The 16,685-nt window shown below is 39.2% G+C and overlaps 2 protein-coding genes across 2 annotated transcripts; both read left to right on the forward strand.

The window, feature by feature from the left end:
* The first annotated feature begins 1,768 nt into the window (after nt 1-1,768).
* LOC129766864 (uncharacterized) lies at nt 1,769-4,189 on the forward strand. Its single transcript, XM_055767465.1, has 4 exons — nt 1,769-1,890; nt 2,701-3,515; nt 3,579-3,812; nt 3,968-4,189. The coding sequence occupies exons 1-4, from the start codon at nt 1,769-1,771 to the stop codon at nt 3,970-3,972; spliced, it is 1,176 nt and encodes a 391-aa protein (XP_055623440.1). The 3' UTR covers nt 3,973-4,189.
* A 5,239-nt stretch (nt 4,190-9,428) lies between these two features.
* Nucleotides 9,429-15,222, forward strand: LOC129769910 (uncharacterized). The gene is made up of 4 exons (XM_055772445.1): nt 9,429-10,054; nt 10,119-10,329; nt 14,501-14,668; nt 14,807-15,222. Exons 1-4 carry the CDS (start codon nt 9,549-9,551, stop codon nt 15,035-15,037), a joined length of 1,116 nt encoding a protein of 371 aa, XP_055628420.1. The 5' UTR covers nt 9,429-9,548; the 3' UTR covers nt 15,038-15,222.
* The last annotated feature ends 1,463 nt before the right edge of the window (nt 15,223-16,685 follow it).

Below are 16,685 nucleotides of genomic sequence, written 5' to 3' on the forward strand. Positions count from 1 at the left end.
GGATTTCTTTGGCTCACTCAGTGCCCTAGTGTATAAAAACAATTGGAGGGCCAAGGACACGAAGCAACTAACTACAAGAATCCGGAATTGTATCCGGAAAATGGACGTAAGCGCCGTGCAACGTTCTTGTAAAAGCATCGCGACAAAGTTGAACACAAACAAAGATTCGAACGTGTTCGGAAAAGTAATCATTAGTTTCGTTCGAAACCGGCCGAACAAGTACACCTTCGAATGTAAACATTGTTGGTGTTACCAGATGTGTTCCGAAAAATCCAATTTATTTAGAGAAGTCGAATTGTCAAATCGCAGTAAAGAATAATGACGTAAAGGTAAACAAACAAACTAAGTTCACTTCGATTCAAGTGCGATATTTTCTTAGATTTGGTTGCGATTTATAAGTGATGAAGTGATTTCGTTAAGTATAAACTTTCTAAGTCGTTTATTTTATTCCAGTGAATCGAGAAAATATCCCATGTTTCTGATTAGAACAACTAAGGGCATTCATATTTTTCAGAACATGAGTAAAAATTACTGCTACGTGTTTGCTTTTGAATGGTTCAATGTTCTTTTTTATTTAACGTCCAATGATTTTTAGTACAATAATTTAATAGTCCAAGTTTTTTTCTAAACGATTTTTTACGTCTAGTGATCTTTTTTACGAATGTAACTAAGTTTCTATGAACAATAGGTAACGGTGCCCAGTATAAACAAAATACGAGGGTCGTTAAAAAAATAAGTTTCAGTGCCTCAGAAATCGTAGAAAAAAAAGTTAGGACAAAAAACAAGATGATTTTCGTAATCTACGTTTTATTTTCTATTTTTCTACGTTCGGCGGTCAACGATTCGATAACACTAAAGAAATTCGTGACGCAGTTACATCGTACTTCAAAATGTTGGAAGCTACGCACTTCGCGCTCGGAATAGAAAAACTTGTGCCACGCTATGAAAAATTCCTCGAATGTTGCGGCGATTATGTAGAAAAATAGAAAATCAAACGTAGATTTCGAAAATCACCTTCAACTCAAACAAAAAAATCAACTTTATTTTTCCGCGATTTCTGAGGCACTGAAACATATTTTTTGAACGACCCTCGTATTATTAGCGTGGAAAGATAAGAGGATCTATTTCAAGGGAAATTAATTCCGACCGCAAAGGGTTAACAGACGGACACCTTAAGTACAAGTTAGTTCTTTTTTTTGTGAATTTGACAAAAAAAATACAGCTATCTCACCACAAATTGATTTTCAAAATAAAATTTGTGTTTGAGGCAAAAATTCAGCAAAATAAATGTGTCGGACACTTGAAGGGAAAGATGGACACTTATTGAAAAGTTATATTCAAGCTTCAAGTCAAGTCTAAAATAGCTACCGACTTCCGGAATGGCTGATTCGGATCACTGCTAAACCAGCCATCTTAGATTATTTATTTCAGCCATCTGAGTTGGTTTATTAAACGAATACATCAGTCCGTTTTTTTCAGTTCGAAAGCCAATTTTCTGACGTCCGTCATGGACTTCCCATAGAATCTAGATGGAGGAGATGTCGCACTAGCTCTTGTATCTACTGCTGACTGAAAACTGTAGAAAGTGATCCCAGCTATGGTGATCACTTCCCTTCGATGAAGTGTCCATCTTACCCGACTTGATAAGTATTTTTTCATCATTAACATGAAAAAAAAAACTCACCGCTGATTCGATAAACTAGAAGTAATGTAAAACACTCACGTAACGGAAAATACCTCAAAAAATTACTCGATAACAATGAGAACAATGAGCAGACAAAAATCCGAGGCAACCGACTTCAACCCTAAATCCCAGGAACAACACATATCGCAAAGGCTCGAGCAAATACAACAACAACAACAACAACAGATAGCGACATCATTGGCATCGTTAGAATCAGGCAACAAGTCAACAGACACACAATTCTGCACTCCGTAACCCGACGCCAGAACCAGCACCGGCACCAAGAATGCAGACTCGACATACACGAGCGACGGCGAGCCGAACATAACACCTAGGAATCCCAGAAAGTGCTTTAACAATAAGTTCCATTTAGATTAGCTACCCATATATAAAAGTGTGAAAAATAAATTAGAGTCAGTTCTTGTTCCAACCAAGTAGTGATTACATCGCGTGTTCTTTTTTAAAAAAAACCCTTCGAAAACCCTCGGGACGTAATTGGCGCAGTCGGCGCGGATCAAGTACAGGGCTGTCGCGAGTGAACTCTGGATACCATCCTTGACGGTACATCAAGTGATTCGTGAAGAATATTGTGCGCGTGTTCGTCCAGATACCATCCTTGAGTGAATATCAAGCGGTTTGAGAAGAATATTGTGTGCGTGTTCGTCCGGTGTCCGTTTTGGTGGGATACCAAAACAAGTGAGTGAAACTCGTTGGCGCCTTGGAAAGATCCGGCGTTTCCATCATCGGAATCACTAGCGGCTTACTAGTTGATATCAGGACGTCAGAACACTTGAGGAACAGAACGCCCTGATCGAAGAGGTCCATGGAAGAGCTCACCGAGGCGCAGAGGAAAATCATGCTGAAGTCATCAGGAGACACTATTTCCCCCAAATGCATCCTTTTCCTGATATTCACTACGATCCCTATTCCGACAACAGCATCCTTTCTTTCGATGAGAAATCTCAACGAAGACCCCTTGTTACTACTAAACGTAGGAAATTGTAAAATCCAAACAGGAACCTTAAAAATCATACATCCCATAAATCCACTTCCTTTTATGATAAAGTAGATATTAGAAATCCATTAGGAGATGTAGTTAAACTAAAAGTGAAGAAACTTTATAACAATTTCCTCCAAATAAAACCACTCCAACATCACCGACTTAGAAGATGGGATACGCTGGGTGCAACATGGAAATGGATCGCAGGGTCGCCGGACGCGCAGGACCTCCGCATTATAAACTCCACGCTCAATGAGTTAATCACACAGAACAACCAACAGTTTGAAGTAAACAATCATATCAACGAAAGGATTTCATACCTGACGGGGACCATCAACAGAATCATCGAGAAAATGAAAACGAATGAATTATTAACCAACGAGATCACATCAATAATCACGATAATTAATATCGATATCATCAATAAACTATTAGAAGACATTCAAGAGGCCATCATCCTATCTAAGACGTCAATATCAACAAATAAAATACTTTCGATTCAAGAAATCTCTTTTATAAAGTCATTATTACAAAATCAAGGCGTGACAATAGACCTCCCAGACGACGCCTTTCAACATGTAATTCCCAAATTTGCAGTAAGCCAAGGGACCCTTCTGTACATCCTTCATGTTCCCCGACTGGACAACAAGACATCCTCCGTTATTCAGCTGCACCCCTTAGTACACAGGAACCAAATCATCAACAACTATCCGGAGCATGTCGTCAAAATCGGAAACACCCTTTACGCTACTAGCAATCCGCAGCAGTTCGTTCAGAAAGCAGCATATTTGAAAGCAATAAACGACGCTTGCATTTACCCACTGATTTTTGGTAAGAAATCCGAGTGCAACTCTACGTTCTATGACAGAACAACTCAAGAGTTAATCACCGAAGGTACGCTCTTGATTCAAAACGCAAAAGACAACCTCCTACGAAGCAACTGCGGACCAGATGATCGCACTTTAGTTGGAAATTTCTTAATAACATTTTCAAATTGTACTATCAACTTGAACAACCAATCATTCCAGAACAACGAAGTAGTACACGAAATGGACGTCATCCACGGGGCACTCCATAACGTCAGAACGACCTGGAACAAACATCACTATTTCGACATATCAACAATTGGTAATGAAACATCAAAAAACCGGAAGGAATTGGAACATGTTTACTTACAACAACATAGCTTGAATCTGAAAGTTTGGACCTTATTCGGCGGATTCTCATTAACCAGCATTACTTCTCTTTTCATTGTTCTCATGATCATCAAAATTTACTTCAAGAATAGAGCAAACGGATCGGGACGATCCTCACTTAGGGAGAGACCAGTTACCGAGGCAACCGACTTCAACCCTAAATCCCAGGAACAACACATATCGCAAAGGCTCGAGCAAATACAACAACAACAACAACAGATAGCGACATCATTGGCATCGTTAGAATCAGGCAACAAGTCAACAGACACACAATTCTGCACTCCGTAACCCGACGCCAGAACCAGCACCGGCACCAAGAATACAGACTCGACATACACGAGCGACGGCGAGCCGAACATAACACCTAGGAATCCCAGAAAGTGCTTTATCAATAAGTTCCATTTAGATTAGCTACCCATATATAAATGTGTGAAAAATAAATTAGAGTCAGTTCTTGTTCCAACCAAGTAGTGATTACATCGCGTGTTCTTTTTTAAAAAACCCTTCGAAAACCCTCGGGACGTAGTTTATATATATATAGAAAAAAAACTATTGTGCACCCGTGGCCGAGTGGTTAGCGTCATAACTAACATGCCGGGTGTTCGGGTTCGATTCCCGTTCTGGTCGGGGGAATTTTTCGTCAAAGAAATTTCCTCCGACTTGCACTGTGATCACGCGTATTCTAGAGCTTGCCACTCAGAATGCATTCAAGGCGTGTTATTCGGCATAGAAATCTTAACTAAGTACTAATAAAAATGACGCAAGTAATACTACGTTGAGACGGCGAAGTTCCTCTAGGAACGTTAGTGCCATTGAAGAAGAAGAAGAAGAAGAAGAAGAAAAAAAAACTAACTTGAAACTCCTCCGAAACGGCTCTACCGATTTTAATGATATTATACTCAAAAAACTTGGTAGGCATGAGAATAGGTCGTAAACTATATATGATACCGCTAGGATACCTATTACTTTATATTTGATACCGATTAGGGTGGTCCCATGGAAATGAAAACAGAATAAATTTGTTTTCGTATTTTTTTTGCATAAATTGGGCTTGAAAAAAAGTTATAACCATATATAACCAATTTTCACCCTAATCTCCTTTTTTTATCGCGATATATGTTTTTTATATAAACGATACTAAATAATTGATTCGTCGTTCGTTTTTTAAACAGGACGAATTTATTTACGTTGTTTAATGCCAGATGGCACTTCGTCCTCTTCATCGAATTTCACCCTACACATTCGCAAGTAACCTCAATTCGACTAAAACTAGGAATACCGCCGGCGAGCTGGAAGCCTTTTTAGATGAGCACAATGAATTGTTGAAATTATTCTAATCACACATATGCTCGGAATGCAAAATAACAGTCACGCTATTGTCGTCAATCCTGATAAAAAACCGATCGAAGAGCACGTGTGTAGATCCAATGCGCCACAGTAACTTTAAGTATTAGGAACATCATTACTCATTTTGAATTAATATTTTAATATTATGTGGTTGGAGGAGACGAAACAAACAAAAGAGTGCCCTCGATGGATTCTTATGTGTGTCGTTTGACGAATTGGCGCAGTCAGGACAACATCATTCTAGGATGTCTTGAGCTGGTCCAATAATCCATGGTCAACATATTCGCAAAGGTAGAGAGCGAACGACTGCGATTCCTATGAGACAATCAACAGAAGCGGTTCGAGGAATGATAGCGAGACGCTATCATGAGTAACACCTACACAGCCTTTGTTCAAACGACAGCACGTGTGTTCAAACAAAAGAAATGCAGTCTTTAATGAGCTCTATTACAAAATTACACGTATTTCGTCCAACATGTTGCTGAATGTATACAAGATTTATAGAAGAATCGTTAAGTTCGGACTGTTTTCTAAGTATTTAAACAACATTGAGTAATGATTTTCATCCAAATTTAAGCAATTTAAAATTATTTTCGTGTATGCTAATCTGATACAGATTAAATTGTTCCACGAATACCATGAATTTTGAAGTTTATTTTGCGCCGAGGCAAGGTTGCTACATTTCATAGCACGAATGATCAGATTTCTGAATGCAAAAGACGAAACCTGAGATCCGATCGATCCGGTCCATTTCTCTGTACACAATAGATCTCATCTCCATCTCCACATCACACTCAGGTTCGGGAAGTTCCCACGGTCCAATGCAATACACTGTCAAATTTTCACGTATCTGCTCGATATCCACGTGGAAACTATCCTTCATCGATCATAATCAATTAATTTTATAGATCGATGAAACATTTGAACACACATGTATTGCAATACATTAGTAATTTTTATTCAACAGTCAAAATATTCACTAGAAGTAATTTATATGGCAGAACAACGTTTGCCGGGTCAGCTAGTATATATATATATAAAAAAAGACCGGGAATTTCTCAAGCGGGTTTTTAAAAAGAAACGCGTGGTTACAATTCGGTCGTTGAAACAAGAATGATTTTATTAATTCACAAATTAAATGAGGTTCCGTTGTTGGCCGGATGTACAATGCTTACTCCGCTGGCTGCATGCGCGCGAGGCTGGGTTGTTGACATCGCGATATTATCTAGGTCACCGATAGAATTCGATGATGCGGCGGACTGTATTGATTCGCTGGCGATTTTGCTGACGATTGAGTTCTCCGTGTTTGTCGATGGGGTTGCACTTTGTACCTGGATGAGTGCGATACAAATGAAACACAAATTTCTACATTACTCGAGAATTAATCAAGCAAATGAAGCCGAATTAGGCATATGTAGGGTGCAAACAATGTTTCTATGGTGGTTAGACACTCCAGCCCCCTCTCTAAGGGGGGCTGTCATACAAATGAAACACAAATTTCTGCATTACTCGAGAATTAATCAAGCAAACGAAACCAAATTAGGTATATGAAGGTTTTAGGGCGCAATGAATGTTTTCACGGTGGAAAGACGCTTCACCCCCTTCTCTAAGAAGGGAAGGGAGGTTCTGCCATACAAATGAAACACAAATTTCTAAATTACTCGAGAATTAATCAAGCAAACGAAACCAAATTAGGTATATGAAGGTTTTAGGGCGCAATAAATATTTTCACGGTGGTTAGACTCTCCACCCCCCTCTCTTAGGGGAAGCTGCCATACAAATGAAAGACAAATTTTTGCATAAATCGAAAACAAATCAAGAAAATGCCACATTTGGCATGTGAAGATTTCAGGAGGCACGAAACGTTTCTATGGTGAATAGACACTCCTCCCCTCTCTCTAAGGCACAACTCACGATTTTCTTATCCTACTTTATTCGAATCACTCCGAAAATTTCTCAATAAAAAAAATCTAATCACTATACTTTCACTTTTTTGAACTGTTTCGCTCGGCGGCTCAGAATGGAAAGTCTACCAACGCCAGCGTGATTTACCGAAACTCACGTTGGTGCGAGGTTTGGTGTCTGAGCGGTGAGATCACCACGCTGCTCCACCTTTTGGATGCCCCACCGTTGCTGCAAGTCCATACCGGTATAGAACTTCAAAATCCGTGAGTACCCTGAAAAACCAATACGTGATAGCACGGACCACCGCCACCGTTACACAGAACACCAAACAAATTAGTAGGGACACCACATTGTACCAGTAGAAATACTAGAGTTTAGGTAACAACACATAACAGAGTGACGTCACAATCGGAGAATTGTTGAGTATTAGGAGTTAGGTTTTTGACGAAAATAAGAAACAAAACATTGGAGAAAATTTCTGGAAACGTTTTGGTAGTTTTTCCATTAAACAGTTTAAAATTGGTAAAATTAATTTTTCTTTTGGTAAGAAAGAAAAGATCGGTTTAGAGTTGGAGGAAAGAAATTTTTCGAATCGTTTAGTGAATATTTTTCTGAAGTGTGGGAAAAGCAAATTGAAGGAGGATACTGTGGTGAGGCCTACGGTACGCGCTAGTCCGGGCATCCATTCATCCGAATCCCGACAGAAGACCTCGGTCCTCTGGCGCAAAAGTCGGCGATTTTGGCAGGCCCACACGGGACCCCCCGTAACATTGGCGCCCAACGTCTTTATTCTATCATATTTTCTGTATCAAACATTTATTCCATATAACGGAGAAACATGTTATTTGCAAGTGGTTGAAAAATCTTGAACGATAATTGTGTCTGAAAATAATCTGATATTATAATGATGAGTTTTGGTAAAAGTACTAGGAATTTTATAGTAAAAGGTAAACTCAACGGGGTCGATTAGAAGATCAATCAATGAACAGTTCTGCGATTTGACTTGTGAATTTGCGCTTAATAAGAAAACGTGAACGTTTGAAGGTATTGATAACAAAAAACAAATTTTGGGCGGGACGAAGTTTGCCGGGTCATCTAGGTAAAAATAAAAAAGGAATTTATTAATCATACAGGGGTGGCCATCTTTCCCATCCTGTCCGTCTTTCTTGACCTTCCCCTGTATTTAAATGTCAGATCTTGTAAATTAGACAATCTTGAACTGTTACAGCATTAATGGGTTGTAAAATGTCAAAGACTGAAAAAAATAATAATAAGAAGGTGTCTGATATGGACAATCTTTTACAGTAGATTAATTATTGGTCCTATCTGACACATTCTGGCTACTACTACGGTCTCTATTACTGATTATGTTAACATGTTTCAAACAAGTTAAATAGTTTTTATTAATCAGTGGTTCAATAACCAACCTAAGAAAAACGTTATTATTAAAGAGAAGATCAGGATTATTAGACCAACATGTAGAGCACTACAAGAGAATCAGATTCCAGTTCCATACAGACATTTCCTTCGAAGTTACAACCTTACAAAAATAACTATGAATTTACTTAATTTTTTATGTCTGTATTTTTTTTTTATTGAACATCTACAATCTCATATTTATTTTATAATTATTTTTTGAAAATATTCTTAATTTAAATGTTGACAAGGATTACATTCGTGAAATCCGTTATTTAAGCCACATTTCTTGTATCGCTTCTTAAATGTTTTTTTTTTCGAACCGTTTTTACGAACCAAAGCACATCAAGTTGCGTGAGTAGCCTTTTCAGGCCATTAACTAATCTACATTCGTTGGAACTCCAATACATGGTTTTTTTCCAGTGCATTGAGATTTGTGTCTCAATCCACTCGTATTGTACTAGTTGTATATTGAATTGATATTACAATGTTGTCTTATTTTTTATACAAAAAGTTATTTGGGATCGTGTGTTTTATTTCACCGATTCGTTGCGAAGAGATATTTTTTCTATAATGTCCAGTTATTTTATAACTTTGTTTTAATCTACATGGTTGTTCAATAAATTAGATTCATCTCGCCTTAAACAAACAGCAGAATAACACATCCGTAATAATGTATAACACAGTGTGAGGAAAGACAGAACATAAACTCGATAATAAGACAAATTGCCCTTGCTGCTGCTGCTCAACCCTTGTCGAAAGCATGTTGATAGCGACAACGAAACATTACCCACCCCCTGGAATCAATTCACAACCGCCAAACAGTGAGTAACCATGCGAACCGATTAGAAGGTATGTAGTTTGCAAGGAATGTGCGATGCACGCCACGGGTTGGCCACCTTCGTCGTCATTTACCGTTGAGCCATTGAACTTTAAAGGTGAGGGTGTCGCATTCCAGTCCAGAGCGCGGAGTTTGCCACTGATCAAGGATTATATCAAAATGGATGCAGTACTGGTGGAACGCGAGCGTGTCCTGTTCCGGATGAACGAGGAAATCAATGCCAAGTCCAGGGGCTTGTTCGAGCTGAACGAGAATGCCAGCTGGATGAACACCAAAAGGCGCATGAAGAGCAATATTCGCAAGTTGAACAACCAGCCGCTGGTGGTGGTGATGGATTCTTGCAGCACTTCAATCGACGGGGGAAATAAGGAAAATGATTGCGATCGGATGACACCACCATCGGATGCAGAAACTGAGTTCAATGATCGTTCCCACTCGCTGCTAGAGGAGCCATCGATTGTGGATAGTGAAAAAGATTCCAATGTTGCATCGGTTGGTTCTAAGGACGATCAACTGCGGCTTGTGAAGGTCGGCGGCGAGAAGAAGATCAACAATAAGGTGGTTGCTAGGCAAAGTGGCTCGGCTAAAAATGTGAACAAGAACATGGCCGACGTTGTCCCGAAGGTTCTGGAGAAGAAGAACATCAGCTCGGAGGGGTTAATCAAGTGAGCACGTGGTTGTTGTTGGTTTACTTTTGATTTTTTGTTAAACATTTTGTTATAATTTCAGGTTTCTCAAATCAAAAGTTGCCATCATTCAAACGGAGCTGGAATCGGTTCAGAAAAGCAATGAAGCCAATGTGAAGGATTTGGGTTTGGCACTCGACAGATTGAAACAAATGGAAAATTTTAAAGAACAGCTCCTTACTAAGAACGCTGCTCTGGAGCGCACAGTGAAGAAATTCGAAGAGCGTAATTTGGAGCTGGATAAACTGTTGAAGGTATGATGCATGAAAATATTTCGACTCAGAGTGAATCTCGGCAGTTTGAAAATTTCTGCAATTGTTTGGGCTCTTCAAAATTACTAATTTCAATAACACTGGGCTGAGGCTATTTTTTTATGAAGACAAACGACCAAGGCGGCAAAAAATTAAAACTAAAAGTGTTTGAGATCATAATGCTCCATCGCACTGCATTGCACTGCAAGACAAAACAAGGAAACGATTGATTCATACAGTTTGAAAGTTCTTTCACATTCGTCTTACTCACCAGATTTGTCTCCTCACGACTACCATCTACATATTTGTATCGATGGGGCACGTGCTTGCTGAGCAGCGCTTCAATATTTAGGAAAATGTGGAAAAATGAAAAATGAGAAAAAGCTATCGATGAAAAATACATAAGATGCATATGATGTTTAGGATTTATGTTGTTCGTAATGTAGTGTGCTCTCCAAGTCAAGTCCATAAATTTGATACACATATCCCAATCTACATTTTTTGTTGTGGTGGCAGCCACTTTGGATTTTCATAAATAACTGTGTTTTACTAGTCAAGCCCTTTCATTTGATACCCGTATTGATGGGGTTTTGAAATAACCCATATTGATAATGTTTTGAGAAAATATGTAATCCGCCATTTTGTAGTGGTCGCCATCTTGGATTCTCAAGATCAGGCTTTACGCAGTTTTATGGGCCCTATTCCAGAAAACGAAACGAGCAATTCGTCTCGTCTCGTCTCGGCTTCAGTCACTGTCGAGACGAGCAAAATATCCTATTCCAGTACACGAGTTTAATTGAAATGTTTTATTTGGTAGACTGAAGAGACTTCAGCCAGCTTTTCTTGGTATGATCAGTGATTTCAGATGAGAATTTTATTTTTTTTTATTTTGAGAAAAACAACAAACATTTTTTAATTTGATCAACCGATACTCTTTTCTCAGTGCCAAAATATTAAAAAACATAACAAAAAGGAATAAGTTTCATATATCTTTCGGTTTCATTAATAATTTTTCTCGAGCATATGGTTTCATCACTTAGACGTTTTGTTATTATGGATTGTATATATTGGGAGTAATGTTTGTTCACCTAATCAACGATTTATCAAGAAAAGTTTGAAATCTATATGCATGTATTAGGCTGTCAAAAAAGTCCTGCGGTATTTCCGCGAGGTGCCGTTGTAAGCGCGTAGTTCTAGTTGTATTCATTGTATCGAGTCATACTATAGCTTGTTGGAAAGGTATTTTTGCGCGCTATAATATAGTCCTTGACAGTGTTTCGTTTGGTTAAGTCGTTCGTGAGTTATAGTGTCGCAAATATGGAGCAAAATAAAGAGAAAATCCGACATATTTTACAGTACTACTATGACAAAGGCAAAAATGTATCTCAATCTGCCAATAAAATTTGTGCAGTTTATGGACCCGATACAGTTTCCATTTCCACCGCACAACGATGGTTTCAACGTTTTCGTTCTGGTGTAGAGGTCGTCGAAGATGCGCCACGCTCCGGAAGGCCTGTCGTCGAAAATTGCGACAAAATCGCTGAATTAGCCGAGAAAGACCGGCATAGTAGCAGCCGTAGCATCGGCCAAGAGCTGGGGATAAGTCATCAAACCGTTATTAACCATTTGAAGAAGCTTGGATTCACAAAGAAGCTCGATGTATGGGTGCCACACACGTTGACGCAAAAAAACATCTTTGACCGTATCGACGCATGTGAATCGCTGCTGAATCGCAACAAAATCGACCCGTTTCTGAAGCGGATGGTGACTGGCGATGAAAAGTGGGTCACTTACGACAACGTGAAGCGCAAACGGTCGTGGTCGAAGCCCGCTGAAGCGGCTCAGACGCTGGCCAAGCCCTCAAGGAATAATCTATTATGAGCTGCTTCCCTATGGCCAAACGCTCAATTCGGACCTGTACTGCCAACAACTGGACCGCTTGAAGGTAGCACTCATGAAGAAGAGGCCATCTTTGATAAACAGAGGCCGCATTGTCTTCCATCAGGACAACGCCAGGCCACACACTTCGTTGGTGACGCGCCAGAAGCTCCGGGAGCTCGGATGGGAGGTTCTTTTGCATCCGCCGTATAGTCCGGACCTTGCACCAAGTGACTACCACCTGTTTTTGTCCATGGCGAACGAGCTAGGTAGTCAGAAGTTAGCCACAAAAGAGGCCTATATATTAGAGGCGAATGAACTGAAAAGTTTAAACCCTCTTAAAGCCAAAAAGAAGAAGAAGAAGAAGAGGCCTGTGATAATTGGCTATCCAAGTTTTTTGCCAATAAGGAAGCGAGCTTCTATAACAGGGATATTATGAAGTTGGCATCTCGTTGGGAACAAGTCATCGAACAAAACGGCGCATATTTGACTTAAAACAGATGACTGTAACTAATTTTATGAACAAATGAAAATTTAAAAAAAATACCGCAGGACTTTTTTGACAGCCTTATATATAATTTGTATAAACACATTATCTATGAACCTTGATAGGCGAGCAAATTAATACCTGTGAGCAGGGTTGCCAACTATATTTTCCAAAAATCAGGAAGAATGAAAATAAAAATCAGAAGAAATCAGGATAGCTCATATTGGGTTGTTTTTGAAGACAGACATACATTTATTCAGTTTCATATGCACAGTTGTGGTACACAATCTTGTTTCTTTGAGCTCGGTAGATCGAACAGAGTTACAAATCTCGTGAGATCTACAAGTTTTTTGCAAATAAGCCGTCGAAATGTAAACAACTTTGTCATCAAGTGTTAAAATGTCTGACGATTATTTGGTAATTCCGGTGATTGCCACTAACGCAGTGTTTTATTACTGCAGTGGTATTATCACCACGACTGGAGAAAATGTATATAACAAATGCAAGAAACTTCAAAAAACATCAAGTAATTAATTTTATTCAAAACTAAGTGTCTTTCCTATGTCCTTTCGAGCGTGCAAAGGTGCAAATCTGATTGTTCTTTCACGCCAACTTAATTTTTTTATAAATGTCAACAATGCACCTTCGATTACGCGAATTGCTTTGGAATAAATAAATAATAAACGAAATAAAACGTAAGTATTATACAAGTGCGAATCAGCTCTCAGTTCCAATCAAGGAAACTTTGGCAGAGATTCCATTAAAATTATTGCGGTAATTTTTATTCTGATGAAGTAAATACAAAAATCGGGATAAATCAGGATCATTTCAGTAAAATCAGGGAAAATAGAGTGTTTTTCAGGATATCAGGGAACGTGCCAAAAATCCAGAAAAATCAGAAAGGTTGGCATCGCTGCCTGCGAGTGTTTATCCTTGGATGAACGGATTTCTAAATTTGACAGGAAAAGAAGGGAAGGAGTTTTTGAAAAAGAGTCTAAACTGAATGTCGTGAATCATGGTTAGAGTTGGAAAGAATTGGGATATTGATCGCGAGAGGCTCTACAGGCTCACAGAAAGTATTTTACAGAATTTACAAAACAATTTTACATGAACTATTCCCTGTTTACTGAGCGATTTTGTTTTGTTGTTTATTTTGACAGTAACGCGACTTCCGCAGCTATATGGTGACTCGAAACGTAAGAAATGACAAACATATACAGGGCCATCGGGAATTTTGCCATAAATAGCTTTTAACTGGAAAAATCAGAAAACTTCGGTTTACTCCAATTTATCCTACTATAAAAAATACCCTTTGGTATTTCCTTTCGTAATCGTAACATAGAAACTACTTGCTTTACGAAAATATGGCCTTTGACTACTCTTTGATGAACAAACCTGGAAAAGATCATCACGTTTTTGGGACGCTTATCTTTCGGCCATGCAAGCTTCTTTTTCACACACATATTGATTTGTCGAAACAGTGCTTACATGATGGCAACTTCAGCAAATTTTTCCAATTACATGCAGCTTCAATGCTCTCCGTTTAATTGCTGCCATCAGAGGATAAATTCGAAATCAGGCATTTAATCAACGCATCCGCACCACGTCTCCATTATCGAACAACGTTGCAAACACAAACCGATAAACAACTCAAGCGTCATTACAGCTAATTTGAAAATACGATACCCATTACCCCGAATTCGTCCCATATCGAAAACAATTTTTATTTCTCCGCCGACAGCAGATAATTATTTGCATTGCTTCTTCCTCGGACAATCTCACTAGTGACCTGCTTTTCTCCCCTCCCAGGAAAAGGAAATCCGAATAACTAACACCGCCAAAGAACTGGCCACCGCACGGACCGAAATTCGCTGCCTGACCCAAACCAATCAACATCTGGACAAGAAGTTGTTCAAAGCGCAGGAAGACATCGACAGCCTGAAGATCAAACTGACGATCGCAAACGACGCCGAAAAGGTCTCTTCTGTGTGTTACGTGTGTTAACAACCGATTCGTTTATGGCTTATCGCTGGAATGACGATGTTAATGAGCGAAAACGAAACAAAAACAAACAGCTAAACTGATTTTGATCTGTATTCTTGTTTTGGTTTTTAGGAGACCCGGGATGCAGCCCGCCAGGAACGCCATACGTACGAAAAACAAATTAAGCAATTAAGAAAGCAGAGAAGCGAAGTGCTGTCGGACTACAAAAAGCTTCTTGTGACCATGGATCAGATGAAGAAGCAAAACTTTCAAACGGATCAGTCTCGTCTTATGAGTGACTTCGAGCGGGATTACTTTAGACATCTGGACGATGCATCATCCTCCTGCAATCTGTCGCAATGAGTGCTTGTGTGTTTTATTATTCCTGGATGGTCCCCAGCATCATAGGTTTTATGTGTGTGTTTTAATCGTCACAAATGGTAGCCGTAGCTCTTTCCCACTAAATTTCAGACTGAGATAGCCTTAGCGCATTAGAGTAGATTATTTTTGATAGCGATGTTCGGACTATACATAATCCCAAAAAAATAATAGCATCAATAAAGTTTTCGAGAATTTATAGCCGAAAAAAAACCAAGGCGTGAGTTGGTCGATAAAAATGCACATCACATCCCACTACCGGTCAAACACCCGCCGTCACACGGCCAAGAATGCACCTTCGATTTCCTGGTAAAACAAACTGACACTGTCATGCTAATGGGAGGAGAATATCGCGGCAAGCCAACTGACTTAATAATGCTCAGCAGCAGTATCATGTGATTCGCGCGCATCGCTTTCGTCGTTCCGACATTCATTCTACAGTACTTTTTCTCGCGCTTTTTTTATGCTCCTCCGCCTATGTTGTGTATTCGTTTTGTTCCGTCCGTCCGACCGGGTTCGGCTCGGTGAACGACAATGTCATCATCATCATCATCATCATCATCATCATCAAGATGATCATCATTGCCGCCAGCAGTTGCAACGAGAGGCGCAAGCATTGGTGAATGCATTTTTCAACGTAATGTTGCTGCATTGTATATCCGATTCCATGCTTGATCTCGACTTCTAGCAATGTTGGGTACATACATACAAATGAAGAGTATACGTGGGATGCTGAAGAGTGTTCGTGTCAAGCGCCATGTTTGAATGACCTCCGTATTAAGTTACCACAGCATTGTGTTTGTTAGTTCAACAAGTGCGTGTGGGTTTGCTCAACAGTCGAGGGAACTATCAAAACAAAGTATGTGATTAATTTGTTTGGAATAATGTGAAATGAACATGTAAAGGACAAATTAATATCCTTATTTTGACTTCCTCGATTTCAACTGCCAAAGGCTGTTCAAAAATCAAAAAGCAAACCAAGTGCAAAACAATTATACTAGGATTAAAACTGAAGTCGACCAATAACCACGTTCTGAGCCCTTTTTGACTAACTTTAAGACCACATAAATGAGACATAATTTTTCACTACAGACCCACATCACATCACGTCACATGAACTTTCCTTGGGAGAAAAAAAAATCGTTTCATATTTCAAGTCACTTTAACACAACCGCTACCATATACAATTTTACACTTACACTGCTAAAAGTTTTACAATGCATGATCGGTCACTGATATGGAATTTCGCGAAGTAACCAACATAAAAGTTCCAAATTTAAATTTTATTCATATTCTATCAAACGTAAGTTCTATTCAGTTCATTGAAACATTCTTCAATCAATCCATCAAAAGATTCATATTGGAACGAAAATAAAAAAAATCGTTCATCGCTCCCAACTTGTTCGCCAGCACGTATGCAATCAGCAATGCCCACGCTAGTTACAATGAGCACTATCCATTTGTGCGCGTCGTTTATTAAATTATCGACCACGAGGGTACTTATATGCTGATTTTTCCCAGATATCTTGAATTTGAAATCTCTGTTAGGGAATACATGTCGGTGGCAACGAAAGCTCCCCCTGCTTTCATGTATTTGCAATGCCGATTTTCCCCATGCAGCTTGGTTTTAATG

This window comes from Toxorhynchites rutilus, chromosome 2 (assembly GCF_029784135.1).
Source record: "Toxorhynchites rutilus septentrionalis strain SRP chromosome 2, ASM2978413v1, whole genome shotgun sequence".
Classification (NCBI taxonomy): domain Eukaryota; kingdom Metazoa; phylum Arthropoda; class Insecta; order Diptera; family Culicidae; genus Toxorhynchites; species Toxorhynchites rutilus.